This window comes from Notolepis coatsorum (genome assembly GCF_963971535.1).
Source record: "Notolepis coatsorum genome assembly, chromosome: 11".
NCBI classification, from domain to species: domain Eukaryota; kingdom Metazoa; phylum Chordata; class Actinopteri; order Aulopiformes; family Paralepididae; genus Notolepis; species Notolepis coatsorum.
Window position 1 is genome coordinate 53,427,187 of NC_140175.1, and position 25,201 is coordinate 53,452,387.

A 25,201-nucleotide genomic window follows, 5' to 3' on the forward strand; every position below is an offset into this window, starting at 1 on the left:
AGAGGGGTCGTTGATAATGCCAGAGGCACGGGAAAGCAGCCTGGCACCATAGATCTCTTCTAGAGCTGGCAGGCTAGACCCGATTGTCTTGCGTGCAAGACGCACAATTCTATTCAGAGATTTCTTCTCCTGGTCTGTGATGTTACCAAACCATATTGTACAGGAGGAAGTAAGAACGCTCTCGATCACACAGCGATAGAAGTTGTGTAGAATCACCCTGTTATTTGTGAACTCTTTCAGTTTCCTGAGAAAGAAAATACGTTGCTGGGACTTTTTGACAATGGTTCTGGTATTGGAGTGCCAGCTCAGGTCATTTGAAATAGTGACCCCAATAAATTTAAAACTGCTCATCATCTCCACCTCTGAGCCATTTATGGTAATAGGGGGTGGGATACCTTGCTATGTCTAAAATCGATGATTAGCTCCTTCGTTTTGGAAGCATTCAGGGTGAGGTTATTGGTCTCACTCCACCTAACTAGGTTCTGTACCTCTGATCTGTAAAATTACTCGTTATTTGAGTTTATACGCCCAATGACCGTGGTATCATCAGCGTACTTTACTATCAGATTGTTTGATAGGAAGCAGTACAGTCATGAGTGCAGAGAGAGAACAGTAAAGGGCTGAGAATACAGCCTTGTGGAGAACCAGTACTTAAAACAAGTTCATCAGACATATTGTTTCCAATCCTGACTCTTTGAGGTCTCGAGATTAAAAAGCTAAGAATCCATTCACAGATAGCATCGCATAGACCCAGACACTGAAGTTTGTGGATCAGATTAGATGGAATAAGCATATTAAAAGCAGAGCTATAATCGATAAAAAGCATTCTAACATAGGAGTTTTTCTTATCTAAGTGTTCATACACAGGATTAAGAGCTAAGGAAATAGCATCATCTACTGATCTATTTTTCTTGTAGGCGAACTGCCAGGGATCAAGACAGGTAGGAATCTGACCTTTTATATAATTCAGCACTAGCCGCTCTAAACATTTAATTAAAACTGAGGTTAGGGCAATAGGTCTGTAATCATTAAGACAAGTCACAGGTGATTTCTTGGGAACCGGAATGATAGTAGATTCCTTGAAGCTCCTTGGAACAAGGCGGCGCTCCAGTGACATATTAAAAAGGTCTGTGAGCACAGGGGCAAGCTGCTCAGAGCATAGTCTGACGGCCCTGGGAGGAATGCCGTCCGGGCCAGTGGCTTTCCTAGCCTTAGTACTGGACAGGACCTTGCGCACCTCATGTTCTGTGACAGTCAGCCCAGACAAGTCACTGGGGTTGGAAGGAATAAAAACAGGACGCTCTGTATTACTTTCATCAAATCTGGAGTAAAAGTTATTCAGTCTATCGGGAAGCGAGTGATCACCTTCAGCGGAGGCGAGGCCCCTGGGTTTGTAGGAAGTGATAGTGTTCAGTCCCTGCCACATCCGACGGGGGTCACTGCCAGAAAAATGTCCTTCAATACGTTCTCCATAGGAGCGCTTTGCGGCTCTTATTGACCGCTCCAGCGAGTATCTAGCCAGTTTATAACTGGTTGCATCCCCAGATTTAAAAGCAGTAGCTCGTTCAGTAAGTTTGAATCTAACATCAGAGTTAAGCCATGGTTTTTGGTTTGAGTATTGCTTAACCACCTTGCGGGGAATGCACAAGTCAAGGTCCTCACATTTTAAAACAGACCAGTCTGTGGCATCGAGACACCCTTGTAATAGTGTTTCAGCATCTTTAGTCCAACATTGAGTGGAGCGTACCGTCGGTTTGATTTGTCTATTTTTCTGAGTATATGACGGTAGAAGAAGAATCGATTGATGATTGGATTTACCAAAAGCTGGCGTTGGGAGAGACCTGTAAGCAGCTTTTATGTTGCTACAGCAGTGATCCAGGATTTTGTTTCCTCTTGTAGGGTGTTTTACATGCTGATGGTAATTTGGCAGAACCGATTTAAGAGAACAATGATTAAAATCACCAGCTGCAATAAACACAGCCTCCGGATGGGAGATCTCATATTTATGTATAATGTCAGCCAGTTCATTGAGAGCAGTCGCGGCGTCAGCCCGAGGGTGTATATAAACAGCAATATGAAAGATAGCTGGGAATTCTCTAGGGAGATAAAAGGGGCGACATTTAATGACTAGGCATTCAAGATTAATATTGCAGGTCTTGTTCATGACCGTAGTATCGGTACACCACTTTTCATTCACAAGAAGACAGACCCCTCCTCCTTTGGTTTTGCCGGTGCATTCCTTCAGTCGGTCTGAGCGAAACACAGCGAATCCCGGCGGCTGGAAGGCTGAGTCTGGTGTGTTGTTGTCTAGCCACGTCTCCGTGAGACAGTACGCGGAGCAGTCTCTTTCTTCCCGCTGGAATTGAATCCGGCTCATCAGTTCATCGGTTTTGTTTGACAAGGACTGCATGTTCGCCAGGTAGATGGAAGGCAGTGGAGGCTTGAAAGGGCGCTCACGGAGTTTGACAAGCACCCCGCCTCGCCTGCCCCGGTGTCTGCGTCTTTGACGGCTCCCGTCACCTGCCGAGGGACATGCAGCGAAGTCCTTGCATATGAGCTCGGGATTAACGTGGGAAACTTCCCGAACATCGTCGCGGATCCGGAGAAGTAATTCTCTGTTGTATCGAACAGTAGTAGATGTCCCGGACACATACACATTCAGAACGATAAACAAACAAAACAAACACAGGAGAGCTCTTGTCACGTCGCCATACAACGGCGCCATCTTGTCACGTCAGGACTTAGGGTGGCTGTGGATGGAGTCATGATGTTGTACTAAACATTCCAAGCATTATGAACATCTACTGTATCGGCCATTAGCGTGTATCATAGGTAACAGGATATGAACATAACAACGTCCCATTGACGACAAATATACTCCAAAAATGAAAGATAGCTTTACAAACATTACGGATTACTTCCAGACAATGCTTACGAAGGAGCAAATCGAATGGATTATAACAGATGAAAACGGCATGACGTTCATAATGTGATCTCTCTTCTAGGGAGCTTGCAGGTACCACGTCCTGTTTATCTGTGAGGTACCACTTCCTGTTTGTCCATGAGGTCCTACTTCCTGTATATACCACGTTCGACCACCAGGTGGTGCCAGAGCAAATCAAAACCATATACACTGCCTGGGGAGGCAGAACAATGAGTGTTGTGTCTCACATATAGAATGCCAGTCATCCTCTGTCAATATTATACTCAGTTCACTTTCCCATTTCTTCTTCACATTATATGAATCACAGTTGTTGCGAACTTGTAAACTTTTGTACATTTCCGATACTATTTTCACTGGAGTTCGCAAATACGCCAGCTCCATCATTCCCACCACCCCGTTACCACCTGCCAATATCCTACTCTTGATTTCTGTATCATAGAAGTGTAGATATCTAAACAAATGGTCATTTCCCAAATAATTTTTTTCTTCTTAAATTGCTCAAAAAACAGGGCGGCTAGGTGGTGCAGTGGGCAAGGCGCTCACCGCCAATGCAGGAGACGCTGGGTTCGAGCCCAGCTCTCCGCATTGCATTTAGCTTTGCTGGTCGTTCATACTAATACATTTGGCTACATTAGTATTAGGGGGTGGGAAGCTGATGGGTGGGGATCGGACGTTGTGGACAGCGACTCCTACAGGTCGGTTGGTGCGCCTGCGCAGTAGAATCAGGAAGCGACGGGGGCGGCGTCCCTCCAAAGCGCAGACCCCCGACGCTGAAAGATCGCGCTGTGCAGGTGAAAAGATGCGACGGCTGCTACCTCGAGTACCGGAGGGGACTCGTGCAATGTATGGCTTCGTCCACATTACAGCCGGCTTGTGGGAGGCATGGCCAAACAGCGTTCGGGACAGGGGAGGGTAGAATTGGACGATATGAAATTGGAATGGGAGAAAAATAGAAAATGGGAGAAAAAGTAGATAAAAAAAAAAAATATCTCAAAAGACATGAAGTTGTGGTCCTCTAAAAGTGTACAGTACATATGGCTGTTATATCCCTGTCTCTCCACCCATCAAAAGTTGCGTCCAGTGACCCTGGGCCAAATCCGGAGGTCTGGGAAGGCCATATCAGAAGCCTACTGTCTTCTTTTGATTTATATTTCCTGACCACCTCTTTCCAAACCGCCAGGGTGTGGTCGACTATTGAATTACTTCCCTGTTGTGCTGTGTATTCTTTCCCCCCCAGTCTGGCCTGAGGTTGGACTCGCTCTAGGTGTGTCTCTATGTCCTTCCACCTGGCCCTGTATGTTCTTGAGCACCGGTAAACGGCGTACCTCAGCTGGGCTGCATAGTAGTATTCCTTTAGATTAGGTAGTGTCAGACCTCCTCCCTCTTTTACAATTTGCAATGTTTTAAATTTCACCCTAGGTCTGCCACCTGCCCATATGAGCCTAGAGATCTGTTTGTCCCATGCTATGAATTGGGAGTCAGGGACCTTGACCGGTAGTGAGAGGAAGAGATACAACAGCCTTGGCAATACATTCATTTTGATCACTTCTATTCTGGTACTGAAGTCCATCATGAGTGTAGCCCATCTCGACCAATCCTTCTGTAATTTATCATTAATCTTATTATAATTAGCCACTTCCAATTTGCACATATCCTTGGTGATAATCACTCCCATGTAAGTTATTGATTCGGCTTCCCAGTTCAATTTGTAATCATTCCTCATTCCATTACTGGGTGAAAAGTTGAAGGTGAGAATTTGGGTTTTCGTGACATTCAGCTTGTATCCTGACATCCAGCCATAGTAATTTAGTATGGGCATTAACTTGGGGAAGGTCAGGTTTGGGTTTTGGAGGTATATTATAATATCGTCCGCAAAAAGACCTATCCTGTGATCACTCCTTGCTATTCTGACGCCCTCTATTTCTTTACTTTCTCTAATGGCTTGGGCTAATGGTTCTACGAAAATCGTGAAGAGGGCGGGGCTTGCACAACAACCCTGGCGCGTCCCTCTGAACAGTTTGAATCTGTCCCACCTATATCGCCTGGCCTTCCTTGACTCACTTTGACTCTTGCCGTACTTGTTGACGTGTTGTTCTGTTTTTCCTTTGTCTATCCGTTGATTTTATTTTATTTTTCTCTTTCTTTGTACTTAGCTTAGCTATGTGAAGCACTTTGGTTGACAAGCGTCATGTTTAAACGTGCTATACAAATACATTTGATTGATTGATTGATTGATTGATTGATTGTCCGACAAGCTACCGTTAATCTTTACTTTGGTATTTGGATTGTCGTATAGAGCTCTTATACAACTGATGAATTGATCGTCAAATCCAAATCTTTCCAATACCCTAAACAGGAAGGACCATCTGACCCAGTCGAATGCCTTCTCTGCGTCTAAACCTACCAAGGCTGCTGGGAGTTGTTGTTTTTCCACCTGTTCTATCACATGTAAAGTGCGTCTAACATTGTCCTGTGTCTGTCTGCCTACTTATATACCCTGTCTGGTCCTCGTGAATCAGGTCAGGGAGGATGTCCTCCATTCTCCTAGTTAGTATAGATGTGAACAGCTTGTAATCCCCATTTAACATCAATATGGGACGATATGATTTGCAATATTCTTTATTCTTCCCTTCTTTTGGTATAACTAATATCACCGCCTCTTTCCAGGATGGGGGGGCTTCTGCCTTTTCAAGTGTCCAGTTAAAAGAATCTAGCATTACTGGGGCCAGGTCTTCTTTAAAGATTGTATACCACTCGTTTGGAAACCTGTCACTCTCTGGAGTTTTGTTTGCATTCAATCTTCCTATGGCTATATCTAGTTCTTCCTTCGTGATGGGGGAGATCAAAGCTTTATTCTCTATTTTCCCTATACTCGGGAGATCCAAGGATGACAAAAACTGTACAATTGTCTCCTCGTCTTCCATCTCGGTTGTGAGTATAACTTTTCATAGTATTCTTTGAATATACGTTGAATTTCTTCAGGTTCATAAGTCGCTTCTCCTGATTGGGGTTCCCTAATCGTGGATAAAGTGTCTACTCTGCTGGGCCCTGAGTCGTTTTGCTAAAATCTTGGTTGCCCTTGGGCCTGATTCATAAACGGTTTGTTTTGTGTATCTCAATTTATTTTCTAACTCTTCTCTTCCCATCCCTAGCTGTGATTTTATTTCCTTCATCTATTCCCTATTGCCCCCCCCCCTCCCCTCCCTGCACCTGTTGCTTGAGTTTTCTCAGGTCTCTCTGTAATTTGTCATATTTCAATCACCTATACTTATTCAAGTGTGCAGTCTTTGAGATTAGGTATCCCCTCATAATTGCCTTGATTGTGTCCCATAAGATGGTCGGTTTAACTCAGCTGTCCACATTATTTTTAATAGACTCGGTTATCTCCTTCCTGATCTGATTCACAAGGTCCTCCCCATTCAGAATCCCCAAGTTCAGCCTCCAGAGTGTATCTCGTTGTCTGTTCAAGTGTATGGTCAGATATACCATATTGTGGTCTGAGACATCTGCCGTTCCTATCGAGCAGCTCACCACCCTGTGTCTCTCTCTGCGTTGCAGAATAATGAGTAAAATCCCTTTCTCCTGCATTTAGGCTTCTCCATACCTCCATCATCCCCGCTTCCCTAATCAAGATATTCAGATCCTTTGATCTCTGAGAGTTGTGTCTGGCTTTACTTGTTGTGTCTAGTGAATAGTTCAGTATAGTATTCCAGTCCCCTGCACATATCAGTATCTCTTCCGCCTCAGAGGCTATTGTGTCAAATAAGAGTTTGAAAAACCTTCTGTCACTCTCGGGAGGGGTGTATGTGTTCACTAGGGTTATCATTATGTTGTCTATTTTACCTTTAACTATCGAGTACCTCCCTTCTCTATCCTTTTTCTCTTTTATCAGTTCAAAGTTGAGAGAGTTTGACATCAGGGTTGCCACTCCCCTCTTCTTATTATTCTTGCAAGAACTAAAAAATGAATTCCGATATCCAAACTTTTTCAACTTGCTCTATTTTTCTTGTAGGAAGATCACTTGTGTCTTCTCTCTTTTGATTTTCGTCATAATTCTACTTCTCTTAACTGGGTGACTAAGACCGTTGACGTTTAAAGATGCCATTTTCGAGTTATGAGTTCCCGACATTCATTTTCCAGTTCTTGCATACATTAGCGGCTCCCCTTACCATACATTTTCTACCGACATTAAACATATAACATTTAGCACACATAATGACCTCCAAACGAGGGGGGAAACCCCACTCCTCTTCGGTATTTACCCCGTCGGTAAGTGCGAGGGAAAGCCCCTCGTAGGGAGGGGGCCCTTCGCTAAGGGTCTGCGCTCCCTCTCCTCCATCTCTCTCCTTCTCCCCTTCCATTTCTTCCACCGAGATGCCTCGTCTCTTCAGCTCTCTGTGCGCCTCGGTTGCGCTCGTGTAGGTCTTGACTCCGGTGTCCCAATGGATCCTCATGCTGGAGTATGGAGTCTGGAAGCGGATTCCTTTTATCTTTAGTGCTTTTTTTATACAGTTGTACTCACTCCGTTTCTTCGCAATTTCAGTTGCATAATAATGGTTGAAATAAATTGTCTTGTTGCCCAGTTGTATCTTTCCTTTCTTCCATGCTTCACTCAGCACCAGCTCAGCACCAGCTCAGGTCAGGTATTCCTGGAAATTAACGATAATGTGTCTCGGCGTGGCGCCTTCTGGCAGTCTCGTAGCCTGTGCACGGTGGGTCCCTTGCAATTTGAATTCTATATCCTGTGGGAGCGATAGCTCGTCCTTGAAAAACTTTTCGATTAACTTTGGAACCGAGTCCCCCTCTTTTTCTTTTTCCATCCCAAATATGCGAATGTTATTCCTCCTCGCCCTGGATTCCAGGTCGACTAACCTGTATTGTGCGACTCGGTGTTCTAGACTCGTTCTGAGCGCGTCCGACATCTCCGTTATCCAATCCTCCATTTTCTCCACTCGACTCTCCATCTCCTCCACTTGTTGATTTAGGCTCTGTATCTCCGATACAATATTATCAAGTTTATCCTTTATGTCTCGAAATAACTGGTTTACCTCTCGCCTCCTTTCTTCGCTAACTCTCCTGAGCTCTTCTTTTAAATCGGTTTTCAGTTCTTTTATCGCTTCAATTATGCTCGCCTGGTCCATGCTCGGCTCGAGTCCTGACTGCACGCTGACGGCCTGTCGCAGTTTATTTAAGCTAGCGGCAACGAGTAGGCAACTTATGAGGCAACTTATGGCTCTTCTGTGGTTATCAAAACATCTGTCTCACTGGCTCTTCTTCTGTGGGTATCAACACATCTGTCTCACTGGCTCTTCTTCTGTGGGTATCAACACATCTGTCTCACTGGCTCTTCTGTGGTTATCAAAACATCTGTCTCACTGGCTGTTCTGTGGTTATCAAAACATCTGTCTCACTGACTGTTCTGTGGTCATCAAAACACCTGTCTCACTGGCTGTTGTGTGGTTATCAAAACATCTGTCTCACTGGCTGTTCTGTGGTTATCAAAACATCTGTCTCACTGGCTGTTCTGTGGTTATCAAAACATCTGTCTCACTGGCTGTTCTGTGGTTATCAAAACACCGGTCTCACTGGCTCTTCTTCTGTGGTAATCAAAACATCTGTATCGCTGGCTCTTCTGTGGTTATCAAAACATCTGTCTCACTGGCTGTTCTGTGGTTATCAAAACATCTGTCTCACTGGCTGTTCTGTGGTTATCAAAACACCTGTCTCACTGGCTGTTCTGTGGTTATCAAAACATCTGTCTCACTGGCTGTTCTGTGGTTATCAAAACATCTGTCTCACTGGCTGTTCTGTGGTTATCAAAACATCTGTCTCACTGGCTGTTCTGTGGTTATCAAAACACCTGTCTCACTGGCTCTTCTGTGGTCATCAAAACATCTGTATCGCTGGCTCTTCTGTGGTTATCAAAACATCTGTCTCACTGGCTCTTCTTCTGTGGTCATCAGGTGAACGGGACGCCTCGTGACTCCTCCCCCCACGGTTGGAACAGGAGTCCTCCCACCGTCACCCCTATCTGTCCCCGCCCCCCGCCCTGCCGCTCGCCACCCAAGTGCGTTCAGATGGAGCGTCATGTGATCCGGCCTCCGCCTATCAGCCCCCCGCCTGACAGACTGTCCCTGGAGGATGGACAGACGCACGCCATGCGCAGGGAGGTGTGGATGACGGTCTTCAGCCACCTCTCTCACAGGGACCTGTGTGTCTGCATGCGCGTCTGTAAGACCTGGAACAGATGGTGAGTGTGAGATGTGTCCGATGGAGTCGGGCACGTTCTGGACCATAATATTTAACTTTAGTAGGACTTTAGTAGAAGATTAGCAGTCTTCTAGTCATCTACAAGTTAGCTAGTGACCACTACTGTCGCTGTCGTCCGCTGTCAACACCACCATTCCTCCCAGGTGTCAGGCTCCTCATTCACTTCCATTAATTTTGAGGACGTTTAAATATCATACTTCTGAATTATAAACAAACATACAGCAATATTATTCTGTGTAATATATTCTTCAAATGTACTTGTTTTCTGGAACTAATGTTTTCAAAAGAGTATAGGAACTATTTCTCACTTGAGGTGTAGTTTGACCAACTGTCAACTTTTCACAGAATGTTTAGAATCTTTCTTCCAGCAAGGCAGCAGGTAACCATGGTAACCACTCCCCAACATTCATTCAAGGCAAAGATACACAGCACAAAGGTAATACATCTGTAAAGACACATCAAATGCCAAAACAAACACATACCCAGAATTGTCTGTTTTATTGAAAGCAATAGTTTGTTTATACTTCAGAGGAGGAATGGTGGTGTTGACAGCGGATGACAGGGACGGCAGTGGTCGCTAGCTTCCTTGTAGATTACTTTAGATAGAGGTAAGACTGCTGAAACTTGACAAGTTCTACTGAAGTGAAACATCAACAATGTTGTTGTTAATCTGTACAGGACAGGCCAGCCAGAATACATGTAACCATATACATTTATGATTTTATTTCAGAATGAGTTTGTCTCACTTAAAGTGATGATCTCTTAACTATAACTTCCCCTATACCAAACCAGTGTCACCCTACACCCCCTACCATTGCAGTCACCATTAGCAGTGTGCAGTTTCACCCTCATCTCTCATTGAAAATGAATTATATCAGCTAACTGACGATAATCAGGTTGGCACCTTGCATAGTTGCCTCCGCCGTCGGTGTGTGAATGTGTGAGTGAATGGGTCAAATGTGAGAAAAAAATTGTAAAGCGCTTTGGATAAAAGCGCTATATAAATGCAGCCATTTACCGTTTACCCAATAGAGTAGACAACCCTGCTGCTTCCTCAAAAGGTCTGTGTGGAACTATAAACGCTCGAGCCCTCGCAGCCGGCGCAGATAAAGACCCTACATGGAGCTCTCTCTCCGTTGTGTCTACCCAGGTGTTGTGACAAGAGGCTGTGGAGGCAGGTGGATCTGAACCGCTGCAAGGCCATCAGTCCCCTCATGCTGAGCGGCATCATCCGCAGGCAGCCGGGGGCTCTGGACCTCAGCTGGACCAACATCTCCAAGAAGCAGCTCAGCTGGCTCATCAACAGGCTGCCAGGTAACACCTTCTGCCCCCCCCCGACCCCAGTGAGATGAGGCCCGAACCTGGCTCGCCCCCCGAGATCATCAATACTGAGCCTGAGACTGACCAAACGCAAAACAATTATTTGTATTTTTATTTGATTTATTTTATATTTTTTTAAATAGATCATACATAATCCCACAGAATACAATTGACTAATATGGAACGAAGCGGGTTGACCATCTATTGTAACTGCTCACATGTAAAAAGGCAGATTATATTAACCCTTTCACTACCACACTACAGAAGGTTAACCTTTCACTACCACACTACAGACGGTTAACCGTCTGTTGTGTGGTAGTGAAAGGGTTAATCTTCTGTAGTGTGGTTGTGGAAGGGTTAACCTTCTGTGGTGTGGTTGTGAAAGGGTTAACCATTTGTCATGTGACAGGGTTGTCCTTCTGTATTGTCGCAGTGAAAGGGTTAACCCTTTGGTAGTGTGGTAGTGAAAGGGTTAAGTAAATAATACACACACTGTGTAACTGTAACGCACTGCACTATCTAGGTGTTGACAACAATAATACACCCATAGAAGGGTTTGTGTTCGTTATTGGTGGTGTTTGTAGTGTGTTTTCAGTAGTGAACTCCGTCAGACGGGTAATTATATCCCTGCAGGGCCTTCTGATCGCTACCCTGGCTGTTCCTTTGTTACTTATCAATGTCTCTGCTGGATTATATGTAGCAGGCGTAACTAATTACATTAGCATAGTTATTGCGTGTGTGTTTGTTTGTTTGGTGCCCTCAGGTTAGCTGAAACTCTGGAGACTGGAAGAGAGCAGAAACATGGGAAATAGGCCACAGCTTTCTGTATGAGCTGCTCAGGAGATAAATCCAGCATGTGTGTAGGTTTCCAGCGCCTTTGTTACTGGTGATCAGCTGCTTTCACCCAAGAACACAAACATGTGGAAGATTACAAGATACAACTATTCATTTAGTTGAAATGTATTGTTGCTGTTGCTGCCTGTTTTGCCTGTCTGTCTCTGTGTTGGTTGCTGTATGTCTAGTCTAGTGGGTGCTGTATGTCTAATGGGTGCTGTAGGTCTGGTGGGTGCTGCTGTATGTCTAGTGGGTGCTGTATGTCTAGTGGGTGCTGTATGTCTAGTGGGTGCTGTATGTCTAGTGGGTGCTGTATGTCTGGTGGGTGCTGTATGTCTGGTGGGTGCTGTATGTCTAGTCAGGTGCTGTATGTCTAGTCAGGTGCTGTATGTCTAGTCAGGTGCTGTATGTCTAGTGGGTGCTGTATGTCTGGTGGGTGCTGTATGTCTGGTGGGTGCTGTATGTCTAGTCTAGTGGGTGCTGTAGGTCTGGTGGGTGCTGTATGTCTAGTCTAGTGGGTGCTGTATGTCTAGTGGGTGCTGTATGTCTAGTCTAGTGGGTGCTGTATGTCTAGTGGGTGCTGTATGTCTGGTGGGTGCTGCTGTATGTCTAGTGCAGGGGTAGGCAACCCTAGGCATGCGTGCCTGCATAGGCATGCGGGGGCATAGGCACAGGGGGCAGCAGTAAAAATGTATTACAAAAAAAAAGAAGAAAAAAAAAGTATAATTTTTTTTTTTTTTGCTTTGAAATATTATAGTGAAATATTTTGCACTGTTGTCGCATTTATCTTGTTGAAATCCTCCCACAGGTTCTTTTTACTACCACATATTTAATTGAGACCCTTTATTTGTTTATTATTTCAATTTAGCTAGAAATACATTGCTACATCATTCAGTAACATTTGCAGAGCCTTATAACAAAAACATTATTACGGTCACCATTGTGACCAGTGGGATTAATCAACACATTTTATTATTTATTTTTCTATTTCATTGAACATTGCACATGTTAAAAGCCATTTTTTTTACTCAAAATGTGAGTATTACCAAGTCAACTTGTGTTCTTAAAACAATGACAATAAACATAGTTTTATTAGGTTGAAATAATGTAGTTGTGTACTTATTTTTCTGTTAACTTATTATGGATTGAAAACTGAAAACCTTAATGCGCAGTAACTGAACTCAATATTTTTAAGTTCTGGTAACTTATTATTATTATTTTTTTTACAGTGTAGTCTTGCAATCAATCAAAACTTATTTACACGATATACCTCACATTCACCCTCCATTCACATCCTGGTGTTCTCCTGGTGTTCTCCATTAGGCCTGTAGGTGGAGCTATGACAGCACACGTACAGTACACAAACAGATGGTGTGTGATGTGTCCAAAAATGAATGGGCAAATGTGAGTGAAATGGTCGCACTGTATGCAGCTGTTTGTCTGCATTGCATTCCCCCCCCCCCCCAACTCAGATTTAGGGTTGATACAACCATCATAAAAATATTGTTAATAATAACAATAACAATAATGATGTAATAATGTAAAAATTATCATTAAAAATACCTGATTATGAGAAAAAAAAATTACGATGCATGGAATATTGTTGAGGCACACTAGTTACAACTATATTTCAAACAGGCACTCCATGTCAAAAAGGTTGCTGACCCCTGGTCTAGTGGGTGCTGTATGTCTGGTGGGTGCTGTATGTCTAGTCTAGTGGGTGCTGTATGTCTGGTGGGTGCTGTATGTCTGGTGGGTGCTGTATGTCTAGTCTAGTGGGTGCTGTATGTCTAGTGGGTGCTGTATGTCTGGTGGGTGCTGTATGTCTACTATAGTGGGTGCTGTATGTCTAGTCTAGTGGGTGCTGTATGTCTGGTGGGTGCTGCTGTATGTCTGGTGGGTGCTGTATGTCTACTATAGTGGGTGCTGTATGTCTAGTCTAGTGGGTGCTGTATGTCTGGTGGGTGCTGTATGTCTGGTGGGTGCTGCTATATGTCTAGTGGGTGCTGTATGTCTGGTGGGTGCTGCTGTATGTCTGGTGGGTGCTGCTGTATGTCGAGTGGGTTTGATTGATTGATTGAAAACTTTATTAACAGATTGCAGAATGGGTACAATACAGTACAGCTCAATACACACAATTGTTAAGGGGATGCAGACCAGAGAAAGACTTTCGTCTTGTTTTCACCAGGGTCCCCCATTTTCAATTCATCAGGACATATATGACATACATGACATACAGATAGTCAGTACTGCTACATCTATACATTTATGACATACCAGATTTGCAAATACAGTACTGTTTGTGATACAGAAGGAGTCAAGAAAAGGGAGTATATACATTTGACGTAGAAACTGTACATTGGAGGAGGTTGGGTGGGGGGGGTTGGGTACACTGGGATATTGACAACCATACTGGGTAATTTACATTGGAGGTGGTTGGGGGGGGGGGGGGGGGGGGGCACACTGTATAAGCAAGCAAAACTGTACATTGAGGGGGGGGGAGACTCTGTACAAACAAACAAAATTGTACATTGGACTATTGACAAAACCATACTAGGTAAATGACTGTACATTGGAGGGGGTTGGGTTAGGATATTTACAGGGGCCAGTGTTGAATTGCAGTCTCCCGTAGGTGTCTCTTGAGAGAGGTTTTGAAAGTGGGTAGTGATCCACATTCCTTTACAGCTTTGGGTAGGGCGTTCCACATTGATGTGGCATAATTGCGAAACGTGTTTAGTCCCTTATTTGAGCCGAATCTGGGTTTAACATGATTTGTGGAGCTCCCTCTGGTGTTGTGATCGTGGTATTCACTGACCTTTGGGAAGTATTTTGCCATGTACATGGGTACCTTGGTCGTGTAGTGTATCTTGTAGACCAGGCCCATTGCAAGTTGCTGTACTCTGTCATCTACTCTAAGCCATCCTAGGTTGTCAAAGTGGGCAGGGGTGAGGTGGGTTCTAGGAGTAAGGTCAAGCAGTAGTCTGACCAGTTTGTTTTGAGATGTTTGTAATTTTGTTTTTAGCGCCTTTGAGGTGCTTTGGTACCATGAGGTGCAAGCATAGTCGTAGTACCCCTGAATGAGTGCTCCTGCCAGAGTCTTCAGGGTATTCTTGTTTACCAGAGAGGAGATCCGGTACAAGAATCGAGTTCGTTGGTTGACTTTTTTTATTACATTGGATGCCATTTTGTCACAGGAGAGATTAGCCTCTAGGATGGAACCCAGGTAGGTAATTTCATCTTTCCTTGTGACAATATTGTCACCCACTGTAACTGAGAAGCCGTCGGTCTTGCTGAGTTTGTTATTTGAACCGAAGAGAATGGACTCTGTTTTGCCCATGTGTAATGATAGTTTGTTATCAGCGAGCCATATGCAGATTCTGCCTAGTTCCGAGCTGAGGGTTTTTTCAACCTGTAACTTGTTCTTGTCAGAGACCAGCAGGGCTGAGTCGTCCGCAAACAGGAACAAGTTGCAGTCACAAGCTGACGACATGTCATTTGCATAAATTAGGAACAGTAGCGGTCCTAGTATGCTTCCTTGTGGAACACCACAGCTCACTGTGAGGGGGGGGGATAGGGTACCGTTTACCTCCACCATCTGTTCCCTCCCCTCAAGGTAGGATTGCATCCAGCTCACTGATAGGCTATCAAAACCAATTGCTTTTAGCTTGTCAATCAGAATGGAGTGATTGACCGTGTCAAAGGCCTTTTGTAGGTCCAGCATGACCATGCCGCAGTATTTGCCTGCGTCCACCTCTTGTTTGATGTGGTCATTCAAATAGAGAAGGCATGCGTCAGTGGAGTGGGATGTTCTGAAGCCAGATTGGAATTCGTAGATTAGATTTTTTTCCGCTAGGTACTTTTCGACCTGTTCGTAGACTATTTTTTCCATGACTTTCGAGATGGAGGTGAGAATAGAAACAGGGCGGTAGTTGCCTGGGTCTAATTTGCTGCCCTTTTTGTGCAGAGGGGTCACCCTCGCAATTTTGAAGTCCTTGGGGACGTGTCCCTGTTTTATGGAGAGGTTTATTATGTGTGTGATGATTGGGGTGATGGCGGCTGCTGAGTCTCTGAGGAATTTGGAGGGGATGTTGTCATGGCCAGTGGCCTTGTTAGGTTGGAGGGCGCTCAGTTTATTGAGTACCTCATCTGTTGTTACCATTTCCAGTTTGAAGTCGTCCTTGCGGACCCCTAGGTTTTTGTAGTAAGCTACTATGTGTTCTACCCCATAAAGCCCTGAGTGGGAGGGTAGTTTGTTTACCAGTGTTGTGGCTATGTTTGTGAAGAAAATGTTTAAGTAATTGGCTACATCCAGCTTGTCTGTGATGAGCGTGTTGTCCGTTTTTATGTTTATGTTTGAGAATCTGGTTTTAAGTTTTTTACTGCATCCTAGTTGATTATTGAGTAATTTCCAAAGTTCACGTGGTTTGTTTTTGTTTTCCTCAGTTTTGTCATTGATGAAATTCTTTTTTGCAGTTTTGATCATGGAGTTTACGTCGTTTCTTAGTCTGTTTCTTTCTAGTTTGAGTTCAGTCACGTGGGCTTGGAGTTCACTGCTCGTGCTTTTAGTAAGCTTTGACTGACTTTTACGAAACTCAGAGCATTTTTTGTCTCTGGTTTTCATAGCGGCCAGTATTTCGGAGTGCATCCACGGCTCAGCGCGATTTTTTACCCTGGTGGTTCTTAGGGGGGCCATGTCGTTTAGTATTGTTGAGAATTTGGTTTTGAAACCAAGCCATGTTTCTTCAACCAGTGTACCATTGAGTTCATCTGACCAGTCCAGGCTCTCCAGTTCAAGGTTAAAGGCCTCGCTAGAGTAGGTTTTGAGGTCTCTAGATGTGACTGTTTTGTGGCAGCCAGCCTTTTGTTTTAGTTTTTTGCGGGTACAGAATATCATATAATGATCACTTAACCCGCATGCTATAACCCCTTTCTTGGAGATCTTGGACTTGTCGGAGGTCAGAATGAGGTCAATGGTAGTCTGAGTTGATTCACATACACGTGTGGGTTGGGTGATTAGCTGGCTGAGGCCGTGCAGATCACAAAACCTACTGAATGACTTGAAGACGGGTGCATCTTTTCGTTGCATATCCGTGTTCCAGTCTCCAATAAGAATTTTGTCTACATCCTCAACTCCAGCTAAACACCCATCCAGTGTATCATAAAAGTCACTATGATCTGGCGGCCTGTAGACTGTGCCAACCAGTAGGGATTTCGCCCTTTCGAATAGGATTTTCACCCATACAGTTTCAATTGATTTATGATTCAGGTCATTTCTGTTGATGAATTTGGTGTCCTTGTGTATGTACATACAGACACCACCTCCATGTTTGTTCCTATCATTCCTAATTATTGAGTAGTTCTCAATCTCTATCTCTGGATCTTTTACAGAATCGTCAAGCTTAGTTTCTGAGAAGCACAGTATGTTTGCCTTACCATTTATGAATAATTGTTTGATTTCATCCAATTTGTTTTTTAAGCTGTTAATGTTAATGTGAAAAATGTTCAGTCCATTGGCGTTGGTTATTTCATTGGTGTTGGCAGGTTCGAAGTATTGTTCGTTTGTGATCTGTTCCTCTGTGTGGGGCTGGGGGGCTTTGTTGTTGAGGGTGGGAAGGGGGTCGGGTCCCGCTCCGTGCTGGAACAACAAAGAAGGGGGGAGGGGGTGGTCGGGTCCCGCGCCGTGCTGGAACAACAAAGGACTCGTTCCTGGATGTTTCCGTTGTTAGCTCTGCTAGCTAGCCGGCTATCGGGCGTCGAGATGTTTAAATCCCGCGTCGAGTTGGTCGTCATGGTTTCGACCCTCGGTTCACCTCCTCTCGTCTCTGCCTCACATGTGCTCGTCTGCTGCGGCGTCATTGGGGAACAGTTGCCGTCCGCGCAGTGGATGTTGCCACGGGTCGAGTTGTTGATGTTGTTGTTGGTCGCGATGGAAACCACCTTCGCTTCTTGCGCTGCCAGACCAAGTCTTCTCGCCTGAGTTCTGGTCAAGACCGGGCCTGGGTTTAAATGAATGTCTCCCGAAAGTAGTAGAACCAGGATGATCATGGTCCTACGGTCCAATCTGCCATTCGGGGGTAAGTTCTTACGTGCCGGGCTCGCTGTTAGTAGCGTGTGTATAGCCGCCGTTCCGACGTGTAGATGTTTCTTTTCAGAGCCATTGAGAAGGTAGAAGTCACTGTGGGTCTCGTTAAATCCGTTTTCCCTTCTCTCCACTTCTGTTAGATGTTGCTTCATTGATGAATTTAGGTATAAATCCGTAATCCATATTATGAGGAGGAGAAAATGTGCACAAAACCTTGTTGTTTTGGATCGATGGTGAGAGCTCTCTGTAATGCGACTGCTCATGACTGGTGCTGTAGGTCTGGTGGCTGCTGTATGTCTGGTGGGTGCTGTATGTCTGGTGGGTGCTGCTATATGTCTAGTGGGTGCTGTATGTCTGGTGGGTGCTGCTGTATGTCGAGTGGGTGCTGTAGGTCTGGTGGGTGCTGTATGTCTGGTGGGTGCTGTAGTTCCTGTATAAAGGGATGTGACCTGTAATCATTCTGTCGACCCCTGTGTGCTGCAGGTCTGCGGGTGCTGCTGTTATCAGGGTGCTCCTGGGTGGCTGTGTCTGCTCTCTGCACCTCCAGCTGTCCGCTCCTCCGCACCCTAGACGTTCAGTGGGTGGAGGGACTGAAAGACGCCCAGATGAGAGACCTGCTGTCACCCCCTACTGACAATAGGCCAGGTAACGACACGCCACAGGCGTAGCTTTTATTTTTTTCCTCTCCACCTCCCATCTCATCTCCTTTCCACCTCTCCTCTCCACCTCTCATCTCATCTCCTCCTTTCCAAATACCCTCTCCTTTCCAACTCTCCTCTCCACATATCCTCCTCTCCTCTCCTCTCATCTCCTCTCCACCTCTCCTCTCCTATCTTCTCCTCTCCACCTCTACTCTCCTCTCCACCTATCTTCTCCTATCTTCTCCTCTCCACCTCTCCTCTACTCTCTTCTCTTCTCCACCTCTACTCTCCTCTCCACCTCTCCTCTACTCTCTCCACCTCTTTGGGGGCAGCGGTGGCCTAATGGTTAGAGAAGCGGGTTTGTGACCGGAAGGTCGCCGGTTCGATCCCCGGGACCGGCAGGAAAAACCTGCCGCTGAAGTGCCCTTGAGCAAGGCACTTAACCCCCAACTGCTCCAGTGGAGTTGCTCAGTGGCCAATGGTGTCAGACTGTGGTTGTACTGGGCAGCTCCCAGGTGTGAATGGAATTGTGTGAATGTGAAGCAGGGCGTAGCTGAAAAAGAGCATCTGTGCTCAGCGAACCTACCCTGGGTAAATAAAGGTTAAAAAAAAACAAAAAAAAACTCTTCTCCTCTCCACCTCTCCTCTCATCTCCACCTCTCCTCTCCTCCACTTCTTATCCCCACCTCTCATCTCATCTCCACCTCTCCTCCCCACCTCTCCCCTCATCTCCTCCACTTCTCATCTCCACATCACCTCTCATCTCCTCTCATCTCCTCCCCACCTCTCCTCTCCTCTCCACCTCTACTCTCATCTCCTCCTCTCCTCTCCTCTCCTCTCCTCTCCACCTCTACTCTCATCTCCACCTCTCCTCTCATCTCCACCTCTCATCTCCACCTCTCATCTCCTCTCCACCTCTACTCTCATCTCCACCTCTCCTCTCCTCTCCTCTCCACCTCTACTCTCATCTCCACCTCTCCTCTCATCTCCACCTCTCCTCTCCACCTCTCCTCTCCTCTCCACCTCTACTCTCCACCTCTCCTCTCCACCTCCTCTCCTCTCCACCTCTACTCTACTCTCATCTCCACCTCTCTTCTCCACCTCTCCTCTCCCCCAACCTCTCCTCTCATCTCCTCCCCACCTCTCATCTACTCTCCACCAATTCTCATCTCCACCGCTCCTCTCATCTCCACCTCTCCTCCCCACCTCTCCTCTCCTCCACTTCTCATCCCCACCTCTCATCTCATCTCCACCTCTCCTCTCCACCTCTCCTCTCATCTCCTCCACTTCTCATCCCCACCTCTCATCTCCACCTCTCCTCTCCACCTCTCCTCTCATCTCCTCCACTTCTCATCTCCACCTCTCCTCTCCACCTCTCCTCTCCTCTCAACCTCTACTCTCATCTCCACCTCTCCTCTCCACCTCTCCTCTCATCTCCACATCTCCTCTCCACCTCTCCTCTCCTCTCCACCTCTACTCTCATCTCCAGCTCTCCTCTCCACCTCTACTCTCATCTCCACCTCTACTCTACCACTCTTCTCCAGCTCTTCTTTTCTCCTCTCTTCTTCTCTCCTCCACCTCTACTATACTCTTTTCTTCTCTTCTTGTCTCTTCTTTTCTCTTCTCTTCTCATCAGCTCTTATTGTGCCCTGTACTGCCCCCTGCTGCTCACTTCTTATACGTGTCCTGCTGCCATTACATCTAGCCAGGGGTGGAGAGTAACTAATTACTTTCACTCAAGAGCTTTGCTAAAAAAGTATAGGTTTATATATATATATATAAGTATGAGTCAAATAAAGTACTTTTTCTATCCTCCCTCCCCCTCTCTCTCTCTCTAGGTCAGCTAGATAACCGCAGTAAGCTTCGTAACGTGGTAGAGTTAGGTCTGGCCGGTCTGGACATTACTGACTCTTCCCTGCATCTCATGATTCGCTACATGCCTCTGCTGTCCAAGCTGGACCTCAGCTACTGTAACCATGTGACCGACCAGTCAGTCAACATCCTGACCGCCGCTGGGACGACCACCAGAGACTCTCTGACCGACATCAACCTCTCAGGTACACAGACCCCACGTCATTTCAATACAATAGAGCTGGATGGCATTGGGTTAAATCATAAAAAAAAGAAACTCAACAGCAATGTCTCCACAGACCTTGTTGGCAACAGTTTCACTGAGAACTATTTTCTACCAAAGTACACCAGCCATAATAGTAAGAAAAATATGTCATAGAGTTGAGCAGTGTTCCTACCCACCGAGTTGAGCAGTTCTGTGTTCCTACCCACCGAGTTGAGCAGTTCTGTGTTCCTACCCACCGAGTTGAGCAGTTCTGTGTTCCTACCCACCGAGTTGAGCAGTTCTGTGTTCCTACCCACCGAGTTGAGCAGTTCTGTGTTCCTACCCACCGAGTTGAGCAGTTCTGTGTTCCTTCCCATAGAGTTGAGCAGTTCTGTGTTCCTACCCATAGAGTTGAGCAGTTCTGTGTTCCTTCCCATAGAGTTGAGCAGTTCTGTGTTCCTTCCCATAGAGTTGAGCAGTTCTGTGTTCCTACCCATAGAGTTGAGCAGTTCTGTGTTCCTTCCCATAGAGTTGAGCAGTTCTGTGTTCCTACCCATAGAGTTGAGCAGTTCTGTGTTCCTACCCATAGAGTTGAGCAGTTCTGTGTTCCTACCCATAGAGTTGAGCAGTTCTGTGTTCCTACCCATAGAGTTGAGCAGTTCTGTGTTCCTACCCATATAGTTGAGCAGTTCTGTGTTCCTACCCATAGAGTTGAGCAGTTCTGTGTTCCTACCCATAGAGTTGAGCAGTGTTCCTACCCATAGAGTTGAGCAGTGTTCCTACCCATAGAGTTGATCAGTGGGTCAATTTAACAAAGTTGATTTAGATACCCCCCACCCCCTCTCCTGTTATACCGTCTTTCAAACATAAAGCCAAATGTAAAAAACTAAATTTAATTTGATTGGATTGGCTGAATTTGAATGATTATGTTAAACCAGTGACATAACTGGAGAACTATTTCACACCTGCAGTACCACAGGAAAGACAGGGGGCGCAATTTGGTATCCAGTTTTAGAATAACTTATAGGCAATAACTTATAGATTAATTGAGTAAGAAACGTGGAATTCGATGATCATCCATAATAGCGTGATTGTGTTTCGACGTGGGAATGATCTTAAAAGTGTGGGACTTATACTTCAGGAATAAGTGGCTCATCTGAGGAAAATTATTATTGACCAGCGACACTTATTTTAGTGCAGCCAATTATAGACGGGCGGTAGGGAGGACAGACTAATGAGGACGTTGGCCTCCTGACGACCTCAACAGGATCCACTTGATCTCTGGCACTCGTCCCAGTTCTACAGGGTCCCCCCCTGGCTTCAGAACAGCCTGCCTGGGTAGTAGCATGGAGGCACGGAGGCTTCACAGAGCCTGAGGTAGTAGCATTAGTAGTCTCATGCAGAAACTAGAGCAAAAAGGGACAATGTAGGTCTATGTTCCAGTTTTATGTACTGTAGAGCTTCAATACACGCTGTACCGATCACAAATACCACCAACCTGGTTGTGTGGCAATAAAGGAATCTTTTATCTTGTACCTTGTCTTAATGCAAGGAAAACACCTGAACCATATTGAATGATTTGACAGTTCCTCTGAGTGGTTTAGATCAGTCATTCCCTCTCTTCTCTTCCTCCCCGGCAGTTTGTAACCGGGTCACAGACCAGTCTCTTTCCTACTTCAAGCGCTGTGGAAACATCCGTCTCATAGACCTGCGATACTGCAAGCAGGTGACCAAGGAGGGCTGTGAACAGTTTGTGGCCGAGATGTCGGTGAGCGTTCAGTTTGGACTGGCGGAGGACAAGCTGCTGCAGAAACTGGGCTAGTTTACAAGACTTTGTCCTTAATGCACTGGCTGCCAGGCTATTGGGTTCCTACAGCGTGAAGCTGAACACATGTGGGAACGTATGTTATCCTTGTTTTATTTTTTTTTATTTTTTATGGGTTCCGAGAATGTGCAAAAATGTCCCATAATTTAATGAAGGAATTTTTAAATGGTTGATGAGCAAGGACGCCGACATGTCTTCAGGTCAGGAAGATGTGAGCAAAGTGTTTCAATGAAGGGTTTTGGAAATGGAAAATGTTGAGACGGTCTGTACTGATGTCTAGTCTACAGGTTGTGGGAAAATATGGACATGTATTTCGATAAAGGGAATTAAAATGTCGGAAGCCTGTACTGCCGTCTGAATTGAGGCCGCAATTGACTTCATGGAGACAGGGGTCTTGTCTTGTCACGACCCATGAGCCATGCTGGGGCTGCTGACCAGCTAGAGGGAGAGCCATGCTGACCAGCTAGAGGGAGAGCCATGCTGACCAGCTAGAGGGAGAGCCATGCTGACCAGCTAGAGGTTGAGCCATGCTGACCAGCTAGAGGGAGCGCCATGCTGACCAGCTAGAGGGAGCGCCATGCTGACCAGCTAGAGGGAGAGCCATGCTGACCAGCTAGAGGGAGAGCCATGCTGACCAGCCAGAGGGAGAGCCATGCTGACCAGCTAGAGGGAGAGCCATGCTGACCAGCTAGAGGGAGCGCCATGCTGACCAGCTAGAGGGAGCGCCATGCTGACCAGCCAGAGGGAGAGCCATGCTGGGGCTCCTGACCAGCCAGACGGAGAGCCATGCTGACCAGCCAGAGGGAGAGCCATGCTGGGGCTCCTGACCAGCCAGAGGGAGAGCCATCCTGACCAGCCATAGGGAGAGCCATGCTGACCAGCCAGAGGGAGAGCCATGCTGGGGCTCCTGACCAGCCAGAGGGAGAGCCATGCTGACCAGCCAGAGGGAGAGCCATGCTGGGGCTCCTGGCCAGCCAGAGGGAGAGCCATGCTGGGGCTCCTGGCCAGCCAGAGGGAAGTGTCTGTCTGTCACTGTGAAGCTTGACCATAAGGGAACTAGCGCTGCTAAGCCAGAAGCTGTGAGAAGGACTGGACACTCAGCCTCATAGAAACACTTGCAGAGCATGTTTTTGTCATCGCTGTTGTTGCTGTCGTCGTCTTTCTTTTTCAGAACTATTTGCGCCACTTTTTAAAGTTATTTCTTTGTCCAGACGGACTGTGTTTGTATATTGATCATGTTTTGTTGTTCATAGACTTCTTTTTGTTTTTGTCCCAGTGCTAAGTTTAACGCATTTTATAGAGATATTTTTGTACCAGAGTCTTTCATACCTTTTATGTGCAGTATTGAATGCACTGATGCACAAATAGAAGCATTTGAAACTGATAATCAATCTGCATCACTGTTCAACTCTTTATGGTTGGCGGGCAGAAGGTCAGAGGATTGTTCTGCCGGTACAGTAGGGCGGTAGCTTGTATTTGTACAATATACATTTTTATGTGGCTGTTCTATTTGTATTTGGACAAAGGTACCTCCATAGGTACTGTGTTACTATGTCCACTTTGATCTCTTCATATCTAGAAACAAAAGAGATTTGCACTGTTAACGTTAGATATGAATATAGTATATTTATCTATATAGCTATAGTGGGGGGGGGGGGGGGGGGGGTTCAGAAGCAGCATTACCCAGTTAGTTAGATAATTGGCCGTTGATGATGATGATTGACATAGTGATCCACCAATCCACCCTTCACATAGGCAAGCAAGGTAGAGACAAAATGTGTAAAATAAATAATAAATAATGTGCACAGCTCACAAGGCTACTACACAACATGAACAGAACATAAAATCCAATATTGCATTTAAAAAAAGTTGCACAAAAATCAAACAGTGTGTATTATAGTTTTAGGTAGGCTACTGCTTCCACAGCCATGTCCTCTGACACCTCTGAGTGAGGTCATCAGAGAGATATAACCAGAGATATGTTCAACATAGAACTGTTTAAATTCTATGGCTGTGCTACCAGTTTAACATAATGTAGCAACAGTAACCGTTTAAAGTCTATGGCTGTGCTAGTTTAACATAGCAACAGTAACTCTTTAAAGTATATGGCTCTGCTATCAGTTTAACATAGCAACAGTAACTGTTTAAAGTCTATGGCTGTGCTGTCAGTTTAACATAGCAACAGTAACTGTTTAAAGTCTATGGCTGTGCTGTCAGTTTAACATAGCAACAGTAACTGTTTAAAGTCTATGGCTGTGCTGTCAGTTTAACATAGCAACAGTAACTGTTTAAAGTCTATGGCTGTGCTGTCAGTTTAATCTCTCATTATGACTTTGGGTAACCGAGTAATCCTGCTTTTTAAAATAGCCTATTGTGGTGCCAAAATATGCTCTGTGGTAAAACATGTTCTAACCCTATACTTCTGCGTTGAAACTAACATGATAAACAAACAATGTATAAAGTTCAAAACGGTGATGTCAATCTGCCGTCGTATGTATAATCAGTTTCCACTGTATTTGAAAACGCAAATGTGTACAAATGTGATTGAACTTTCTGTATCGTTAGTTTATCACATTAGTTTCAACCCGGATGTAGGGTTGGAAGAGATTTAACCCCAGAACAAAATTGGCACCCCACTACTCCCCAGTCTTCTCTTAAGGTGTATCAAGACAATATATCTGCTAATAGTTAATAACTACTGGATATCTACAACTGCAACTACAGTACACATTCATACTTATACTCTGTTATATAGGAATCTGCAATACTTAGGTCTGGTCCACACGTATGGCTATTTTTTAAACCAGGGTTTCCTCCTCCTTGCTGTCCTGTCCACACCAACATGTTTTAGGAAATCTGTCACACCCCTTTTCCACTAACAGGGAACGTGTTCCATTCTAGTTTGCGGCTTCGCGTACATAATTTATTACTGTTTGAGCATTTCGACCAAAAATAAATGGGTAATTAGCAGGTTTTGCTTGCTGTCATACATACAAAGGAATACTACAGTAAGTTCACATAGCATCAGTAATTTGCGCATTCTGCATTTAAATCCAAAACAAGGGATCTTTCAGTTTGTCCAGGCGAGATGGGAGTGCAGCTCATTTAAATCTGCTGTTTAGGCACATGATCGAGATGGATTAAACATTGACTGTGTGCAAGAACTGCGCACCTTGAGGCATAATGCAAGCGTCAATACATTTAGTGTAATGGGTCAGTAAGAATCGCC

General features: G+C 45.3%; 1 protein-coding gene across 1 annotated transcript in view; it reads left to right on the plus strand.

Moving 5' to 3' along the window:
- kdm2bb (lysine (K)-specific demethylase 2Bb) overlaps nt 1-22,571 on the plus strand; it is a 159,552-nt gene extending 136,981 nt beyond the window's left edge. The window contains exons 19-23 of the mRNA XM_084324298.1: nt 8,908-9,194; nt 10,365-10,528; nt 17,934-18,095; nt 19,930-20,148; nt 21,788-22,571. Of these exons, the coding sequence (XP_084180424.1) occupies nt 8,908-9,194; nt 10,365-10,528; nt 17,934-18,095; nt 19,930-20,148; nt 21,788-21,969 (1,014 nt within the window). The 3' untranslated portion in view covers nt 21,970-22,571. The remainder of the gene's footprint in view (nt 1-8,907; nt 9,195-10,364; nt 10,529-17,933; nt 18,096-19,929; nt 20,149-21,787) is intronic.
- The last annotated feature ends 2,630 nt before the right edge of the window (nt 22,572-25,201 follow it).